This window comes from Cyanistes caeruleus, chromosome 2 (genome assembly GCF_971803275.1).
Source record: "Cyanistes caeruleus chromosome 2, bCyaCae1.hap1.1, whole genome shotgun sequence".
Classification (NCBI taxonomy): domain Eukaryota; kingdom Metazoa; phylum Chordata; class Aves; order Passeriformes; family Paridae; genus Cyanistes; species Cyanistes caeruleus.
In genome coordinates this window covers 691,101-700,001 of record NC_141702.1, presented here as the reverse complement: position 1 = coordinate 700,001, position 8,901 = coordinate 691,101, and the positions used below count along the sequence as shown (strand labels likewise).

Genomic DNA, 8,901 nt, shown 5'->3' with positions numbered 1-8,901 from the left:
TGGCTGTGAGGGGACAGCTGTGGCTGCTGACCTGGGATGGCTGTGAGGGGACAGCCATGGCTGCCACAGGATGGCTGTGAAGGGACAGCCATGGCTGTCACGGGATGGCTGTGAGGGGACAGCAATAGCTGACCCGGTACTTAGAGATGGCTCTGAGGGGACAGCCATGGCTGACACGGGATAGCTCTGAGGGGACAGCCATGGTAGATACGGGATGGCTGTGAGGGGACAGCAATGGCTGCTGACCCGGGATGGCTGTGAGGGGACAGCCATAGCTGTCACGGGATGCTTGTGAGGGGACAGCCATGGCTGTCACGGGATGGCTGTGAGGGGACAGCAATAGCTGACCCGGTGCTTACAGATGACTCTGAGGGGACAGCCATAGCTTGTCAAGGGATGGCTGTGAGGGGACAGCAACAGCTGACCCGGTACTTAGAGATGGCTCTGAGGGGACAGCCATGGCTAACACGGGATAGCTCTGAGGGGACAGCCATAGCTGTCACGGGATGGCTGTGAAGGGACAGCAATAGCTGACCCGGTGCTTACAGATGACTCTGAGGGGACAGCCATAGCAGACAGAGCCCCCAGCACTGCCGCTCCGCTCTCTCCGCCCGCCCCGCTCCCCCAGGCAGCCCCAGCCCCTCAGGGCGGGCCGGGGCCGGGGCCGGTGCCGCCCCCTGGCGGCTCGCGCTGCGCCTGCGCAGTCCCGCCGCGCCCCGGGGTGAGCGCCGCGCGGCGCGCGCGCGCTGGGGCGGAGGCGGGAGCGCGCCAGGCGGTGCCGGCCGCCGATTGGCTGAGGGTGGCGAGCGGGCGGGGCCGGGCGGGCGCGGATTGGCGGGGGGGCGCGCGCCCCCGGCGGAGGCGGGCCCTGATTGGCCGGGGCCCCGCGCGGCGGCGGCCGGGACCGTTGGAGCGCGGCGGCGGCGGCGGCGGCTGAGGCGGCCCGGCCGCCCCTGGAGCCCCGGGAGCCCCGGCACCGGCGCAGGTACAGGGGGAGCGCCCAGCGGGGCCGGGACCACCGGGCTGCGGCTGAGACCGCTGCTTCGGCCGTGGCCCGGTGTTCCTCCCGGCCGCAGAACAGCTGCTGGCAGGGAGCCGGATTGTGCGGGCTCCATTGCTTTGGAGTTAACGGGAGAGCCGGAATGTGCGGGTCTTGCTTTGGAATTACCGGGAGCAGAAGCAGCAGCGTGTTGTGGAATAAGGCAGTGTAATTTTTCAGTGGAAAACCAGCTGTTTTCCTGGAGAAAAAGCTCACTCGGTGTTTTTCGCTTCTCTTTAGGTTGTCGTTTAAATGTCTGAAGAAGGAAGGGAGCTCAGGAAAGTGGAAGTTGCCCTGAGAGACTTCTCAGTGTGATTCAGGTAACGGGATCTGTTGCCATTTACTGTGGTGTTGACCTTAAAATCTTGGGTTTTGTATGTCCTGTTGCCTGTTTTTTACACTCACAAACCAATACTGACATTTTTCATTTATGACAAACTTGTGTCGTGTAGCAGTGATTTTTGCGTTTTATGTGTTGGACATGAAAAAATATGGAATCATGTAAAAAGCTGGAATCCACTGTTTAAAATTCCTTCAGAATTATGTTTGTTGTGCAACACATCCCTCGTCTGGGGAAGGTGAATCATAGAATTACGGAATGCTTTGGGTGGGAAAGAACTTCAAACATTTAATTCCACCCCCTTCTATGGTTAGGGACACCTTCCACTATCCCAGGGTGTTCCAAGCCCTGTCCAGCCTGGCCTTGGGCACTGCCAGGGATCCAGGGGTGGCATTGGATGAGCTTTAAGGTCCCTTCCCACTCAAAGCTTTGTTCATTCTCTGCTCTGTCTGCTGCAGCTGCCCAGTGACAGACCATTCCAGGTGCCTGATCCAGTGGTTCAAAAGGTCACAAGTTTCAGTTCCAGTTTCCTTTGACCTTTAAATGCTTCTCTGTGTGTGGGATGCTGCTCCAGAGGTGTCAGCCTTAACCCTTTTCCTTGACCATGTTATCCTGTTAAATCCTCTTTGTGTTTCTCTTGTTGCCATCATCACACACAGGATTCTTGTTCTGGGGGGGCTTTGGGACATCCCAGATCTGCTGCTGGGGTCCCAGTCAGTCCCAAGGGAGCAGCTCCCTGCTCCCAGGCTGGGCTGCCAGAGTTGGTTCCTACCAGTTCCAGAATCCTGTATTTCAGGGGACACATCCAGGACCTCCTGTGAGCTCCATGGGACACCCTCATTGTTCACTGCAGTTCCTGTGGTGGTGAATGCAGCAGCCCTGCCAGCATTGTCCCAAACTCCCTGGGTTTGGAGCAGGCTGGGGGTGTTTGGAGCAGTAAATGGCTTTACTTGTTGGCTGTGTTGCAGCTGATGCAGTCAGGCCTGTGGTTCATTCCAGGACCCAACAGCAGTACATGTTTTAGGGAGTGCTGGCTGGTGGAGGGGGCTTGCATTATTGCCATAATGCAAGAAAAAGGGCTTTTGCAGCAGCACAAAAACATCACTTTTCCAGCAGTTCAATTGCATCACACACAGCACAGGTGAGGTGGGAATGAGAACTTCCAGTCCTGTGCAGCCCTGGGTGGGTGTTGCAGCTGTGCAGTTCAGGGTGCAGCTGTGCAGCCCTGGTTGGGTGTTGCAGCTGTGCAGTTCAGGGTGGGTGTTGCAGCTGTGCAGCCCTGGGTGAGTGTTGCAGCTGTGCAGTTCAGGGTGCAGCTGTGCAGTTCAGGGTGCAGCTGTGCAGTTCAGGGTGCAGCTGTGCAGTTTAGGGTGGGTGTTGCAGCTGTGCAGTTTAGGGTGGGTGTTGCAGCTGTGCAGCCCAGGGTGGGTGTTGCAGCTGTGCAGCCCTGGGTGAGTGTTGCAGCTGTGCAGTTCAGGGTGCAGCTGTGCAGCCCAGGGTGGGTGTTGCAGCTGTGGGTTGTGGAAGCTGTGACATTTCTGAAGAAGGAAGGAGGACGCTGCTGGAAGTTGAGGCCTTGGGCTGGGTTGGTGCCTGAGCTGCCGTGAGCTCCACGCTCAGCCTGGCTGCGTGGGCTGCTCTGGGGGAGCTTTAGAGAGCCTAAAGAAGGAATCACATAAGGTGATTCAGGTGATAAGGATTTGAATTCATAATATTTTTATTAGGTTAATTGTTTTCCCCTTGGTACCAGGGAGAAGAAACTGTGATTTTGTTGTCTCTGGTTTAGTGTTTAAACAGATTTCTGTTGATAAACTGTACCTATACTTAAATTGTTTCACGGGCCTTTCCCAGTCCTCTGGGCTTTAAGGACTGAAGTGCTTTAACTTCTCAGCTGTGCTTAAGTAATACAGATTTATTTAAAAACTGATGTAATGAAGAGTTTTAGGCAGCCTGGATCCAGAAGAAACAGTAGGAGACCTAAAAATTCCACAGCAGGGAACACATTATATTTGGCCAGGTGTTCCCGTGGAACAAATGGAATTATTACAGCAGGTGCCAATTCATCACTAAGTTTGAAGAGCTGGATGTCTAAAGGATGTGTTGTGGCTACAAAACACTTGAAATCTTAGTAACTGGTTACTGACTGACTGCAAGGTGAGGTATTTTTCAGTCTTCTTCAGTGCAGCTTTTACCTTTATTTATCTTGGGTGACCAAAAGCCTCAGTGGTTCTGTGCTTTAAGAGCTGGGGAGCAAAGGGGTGTTCTGGCATAAAGCAAACAGGGAAGGAGCTGAGGCCCTCACTTTTTTTAAAATTTATTTTTTAAAAGAGAAAGTGAAAAAACTAAGGGGTAAAAGCTCTTAGTTTTACAGAATGGCAAGTGCCATCAGTTGGGCTTTGAGTTCAGGCTCATGATGTTATTGTAGAAAGAAACCCCTTTGTTTGTGGCCACAGTTGGAGTAGTGAGGAGTAGCTTGGGTGCAGCCAGGCTTTTGAAGAAGGTGCTGTGTGTGTCTGGCAGCTCAAAGTTAAAATTACTAGCCCTGTGTAGGTGTTCAGTTCCCATTGCCTGGGGCAGTGGCAGAGAGACTTTTAAATGCAGATTAATGGCAATTCCTGCCTCGGTACTCCTGTTCCCTTTCAGTAATATCCAACACTTCACAAACTTAGAATTATTTTAGTTTAGACCTGTGAAGCTGGTGAGGAAGATTTCATATTGTAAGTTAATGTAGGAGGGGAAGTTAATGAATTAAAAAATGTTTTATCCTGAAGTCAGTTGTGCTGGGGAAAGCAGCTCCTGTTTCCAGGTGTTTCTCACTGCCCCTGCTGGAGTTTCCCTCCTCCCCAGGTGTGCCAGGAGGGCTGTGAGAGCTCTGAGCTCTCTGGGGCTGCTCCTGCCAGTGCTGCCAGGTGTGTGGTACCTGCTCCTGCTCCATCTCCCAGGCTGCTTAATGGGGAAAAGGGCAAGAATGCAGCTCGGAGCTCTTGCTAATAATGGATATTGTATTCAGCTGCAGAGGCAGTTCCAGAGCTCTCTCCTGTGCTCTGTAGGCAGTGCTGGGGCCTGCAGGGTGAGATGGAGAGGGAAGGCTTTGCCAGCTTCTCTTGGAAGCACTGAGAGCTCAGAAATCCCCTCCACAAAAAAGAATCTTCCCTACCTGAGATGGGGGTAAGCTCTTAATTAGACCATTTCCAGCTTCTTGCTGCTCAAAAATCCTCCTGTAAAATATTTAATTCCTCTCATCCAACAGGAGCACTGCTTTATTTCAAGGAAATGATTTCAGCTGCTGGATTTGCTCTTGTTTGCAGGCCCATGGCAAATCCCACAGACAGACATTAACTTCAGCCTGCAGAGCAGCAGGCAGGTTGTAAAATCCCATTTCTACTCCTCAGGCTTTGGGGCAGTAAAGGAAGATGAGAGTTTGGATACTCCAGAAGAGCATTTGAGTGCTGTGGGCACTGAGTGTCCTGCCTGCTCTGCACCCTGGTGTGTTTGCTGGAGAACAGACCTGACCAGTGCCAGAATCTGTGCTGAGACACTCAGTGCTGTCCCCAAGAGCCTGCAGAGCTCCTGGCCCAGCCTGAGTGATTCCCTGGGGACTGAAAATGGATCTATGGAGCTGTGAGCTTAAAACAACACCTTGGCATCGGGGCTGGGACTTGCAGTGCCACTGTCACCCTCAGCATTCTTACCCTGACCTGCAGGTTCCTCAGGGCTGGGACATCTCTCTGTTCTGGGCACTCAGCTGACTGAGAGAGATGTGAAGTCACAGAAACTCAGGTGCTTTGGAACTCTCCTGGCTTTGAATTTGTTCTGTTTTGTCTGGAGGGAACCTGTGTTCAAAGTTTTGGAAGGCTTTCAAAGAAACCTCTGATTAAATATTGTTACTTGTTCCATCTTTGTTTAACTTGAATCCAGTTCAATCTTTATCAGTTTCTGACCAGGTGGGCAGGTGAGATTGTTTGGCTCACCCTGGGCCTTAGACCAGGGGCTTTTTCTGGAATCACAGAATGATTTATTTCCATTGTAAAAATCCTCTTAAGTGCAACCTGTGCCCAGGGAACTCTGAGCCCCAAGCTCAGCCAGCTAAAGACTAACAGCAAAGGAGAGCTCTGTCCTGCTGTCTGTCCGTGCTGCAGTCCAGGAGCAGGAGCAGGATGTGGGGGAGTGAGGGCTCCTTCTGAACACAAACTGCAGCTGCTTCTTCCCCCACCTCACTCTCAGAGCCAGGCTTAAAGGTGCAGAACTTAATATGTAACATAAACCAGGTGATTTGGGATACCAGGATCACAGTGTCACCCCAGGACACACATCCAGGAATTCCCTGCACACCTCCAGGGATGAGACTGCAGCAGCTCCCTGGGCAGCCCCTGCCAAGGCCTGAGCTCCCTTTCCAGGCAGAAATTCCTGCTGCTGGCCAAGCTGAGCCTGCCCTGGCCCAGCCTGAGGCCATTTCCCCTTGTCCTGTCCCTGTGCCCTGGGAGCAGAGCCCGAGCCCTCCTGGCTGTCCCCTCCTGGCAGGGACTTGTGCAGAGCCACAAGGTGCCCCCGGAGCCTCCTTTTCTCCAGGCTGAGCCCCTTTCCCAGCTCCCTCAGCCTCTCCTGGGGCTCCAGCCCCTTCCCAGCTCCGTTCCCTGCCCTGGACACGCTCCAGCCCCTTCCCAGCTCCGTTCCCTTCCCATCCTGCAGCATTCCATGGGGTTGGTGTGACCCCAGTGCAGGACCCAGCTCTTGGCCTTGTTGACCCTCCATGGCTCCAGCCTGTGCTGAGCCCTCTGCAGATCCACATCCCACCCCCCTGGGGCTGTCCATGAGCTGGGCCAGGGTGGTGCCCTCCATCCCCGTGTCCAGAGCATCCATGGAGGTGCTGAGCAGGCCTGAGGCAGCCCTGAGCCCACTGGTGCCCGTTCCCAGCTGGATGTGCCCCCATCCCCGGGTTTATCCCAGCCAGGAGTGTCCCTGTCCATCAGGGATTTTCCAGCCCAGTAACTCAGGGCTCTGTGGGGCTGTGCTGCCAAATGCTGTGTCCTGCATGAACAAACCAGATGGCTTCTTGTGCCTTGGAAGAACCTCGCAGTTCCAGCAGAAATGGCAAGGCCTGCAGGAGGGAAAGCTTTATGCTTCAATACTATTTGTTTTCCTAAACTATTGGATTAATTTTTAATGAAACTGCATTATTTGGGCAGGTTTTTGCAGAATCTTCCAGAGCAGCTTTGGATCCACTGGATTTCTGGAGATAAAAAAAGGAACCATTGACTTGTTTAGAATTTCCCTGCAGAGCTGTAATCACTGGGAAGTTACAGTCCATGTCCTGGCTCTTAGCCAAGTGGGTTTTTCCTTCCACCCTCCGAGGCTGGAGTCAGTTTTGGTTTGTAAAGATCTTGCACAATCATCTGAGTGCAGGACATGTACAAACATCAGTGAGAGATCCAAACCTCTGGGTTTTGGGGAAGCTGCTGCTGGAAGGTGCATGGTGCTTCCCAAAGATCTTCCTGGACTTGCTGGAGATACAGAAATAACATTTTAGGGTATTTTTTGTGCACAGTTGCTTTTGCTTCGGTTACTTATCCTATAAATGATGAGAACAGGGTTTAAAATGGTAAAGATAAATTAGAAGAATTGTCAGAAGTGGTTAAAATGTGCTTTAAAAGATGTTGCCAGTCTGAGTAAGCATGAAAAGTTTGTCTTTTCTCTTCCAGGGGTCAGGTGTGTCCCCCTGAAATCACTTCTAGGTCACTCCTCTTCCTAGGAAAAGGCACAGGGGAACAAAGGAGTATTTCTGATTAATTATGTTTGACTGCTGAGGAGAGGGATCCAGAATATGAAGCAGGAGAACACAGAAATGAGTAAGAGCATCAGATATTTTGGATAGACAGAGGGAGAGGAGGGGATTCAATCAGTCATTGTGGGGCCCTTGTTCAAGTTAGGAAAAAAAAGGAAAAATACTTCATGTTTTTATTGAAATCTGAGTTGAGCAAATATAAGCACTTCTATGTTATGAGTAAGTTTAAATTTATACTTTAACAAAACATTTATGACAGTTCAGAAATTATTTTAGATGATTTCAATCAAATGTCAGTTGAAGCCAGATGAGTTGAGAAGCCCAAAGCAAGGAAGTGCCAAGGCCAATGGACACCAGTAACTTTTTCTGCCAGCACAGGTATGCCCTCAATTTTTATTCAGCATCTTCATCCCAGTTATGTTATTTATTAAAGTTACATTTTCAGGAGTGAATGAAGTGACAAAGGAGGAAAGCATTTCCTTGAAACACCAGGAATAGTTGTTTCTTCTGATCAGGAAAATGACAGAAAGTCACTGAACCTCGTTCCATGTGTCAAACACGGCTCAGATCAGCCCATGCCCCAAACCGGTTTTCTGGTTTATTTTAATGACAAGTTATTTCTGACCATAAATAGGTGTGGGCACAGTTTTATCCTCGTGCAGCAACTGCAGTTTAATCAGTGACATCAAATACTTTTTCTCTAATGACATGCAACACCAAGAAGCTGAAGCAAGTCAGATTTAATAAGTGGTAAATGAACTTTTCTCTCTCTGTTCCTGCTGACGAGGCTGCGGCTCGGTGCAAAGCAAGGTCTGGAAGTGGCTCTCAAGCCCTAAAGGTCAGCAGCTCCTTTGGAGTGTTCCTTGTAGGTGGAATTCCAGAATGAAGCAGAAGAAGGGGAGGCAGCAGCAGTGTGGCTGAGGAGGCCATGTGGCACAGCTGTGCCTGTGGAGCCGTCCCTGGGCCGTTACCTACAGCTGATGAGCTCCAAGAAGAGCGAAACCTGCTAAGCAAGGTCCTGTAGTATTGGCCTGAAGCTGGGGGCACCTGCAGGGAGCCAGGGGGCACAGCCAGCACAGCACAGCCAGGGGGGTACCAATCTCACCTGGGCACAGCTCTGACAGGGACAGCCCTGGCACAGAGCAGTGGGGCAGAAACAGGGAGAGAAAAAAGGTGTCAACCAAGGGAAACAAGAAAAATGTCAGGATATTAAAGGGATTTTAGGTGGTGGCTGAGTGCAGGATTTCCCACAGTAGTTGGTGTGGAGTTTATAAATTGACTTTGCTGTTCACTCTGTCACAGGGTGCTCCTGAGGCCAAACAAGTGTTGGACCTGTTGAAGGGGGGAGAGGTGGGAGTATGAAGGGAAACTAGAAAATCTTGGAAGTTCACATCAGGCACAGTCAGCTGCAGTTTTCTAAGGTGCTGCATTGCTTTCTGCTTTTAGCTGAACTTTGCTTTTCAATAGGGATTTCCAAAGAACTGGACCTCCTATCCCTGGCAGTGCCCAAGGCCAGGCTGGACACTCAGCTGGGAGCAGCCTGGGACAGTGGGAGGTGTCCTGGTGGCCCTGGATGGGCTCTGAGGTCCCTCCAACCCATCCTGGGATTCTGTATTGGAGTGGTTTCCCCTCCATGTGCCCATGGAATGTGAGCAGCCACCTCAGGAATTCTTGGCTGCCACATCATCCCAGCCCTGTTGTGTTTCCTGGCACTTTGCTCATGGATTTTGCTTCAATTTT

General features: G+C 51.6%; 1 protein-coding gene and 1 long non-coding RNA gene across 25 annotated transcripts in view; one reads left to right on the top strand and one right to left on the bottom strand.

Annotated features, from left to right (window-relative positions):
• Window positions 1-888: 888 nt before the first annotated feature.
• The window catches only part of DTNB (dystrobrevin beta), a 150,454-nt gene continuing 142,441 nt past the window's right edge, over window positions 889-8,901 (top strand). For 11 of the 24 annotated variants that reach the window (XR_015282618.1, XR_015282615.1, XR_015282617.1 and 8 more), the window contains exons 1-2: window positions 897-985; window positions 1,280-1,359. Coding sequence is in view for 8 of the 24 variants with exons in the window: in XM_086875315.1 (XP_086731441.1) it covers window positions 7,508-7,539 (32 nt within the window). In the remaining 16 variants the exon portion in view is untranslated. Of the gene's footprint in view, window positions 986-1,279; window positions 1,360-3,396; window positions 3,534-7,078; window positions 7,226-7,420; window positions 7,540-8,901 lie in introns of all 24 variants that reach the window. The other 13 variants (XM_086875322.1, XM_086875321.1, XM_086875318.1 and 10 more) reach the window with 7 other exon arrangements.
• On the bottom strand, window positions 3,079-5,099 carry LOC111927335 (uncharacterized). The gene is made up of 3 exons (XR_002863529.2): window positions 5,072-5,099; window positions 4,537-4,597; window positions 3,079-4,442 (listed from the first exon to the last, which is right to left on the bottom strand). It is a non-coding gene; the product is annotated as an uncharacterized LOC111927335 (long non-coding RNA).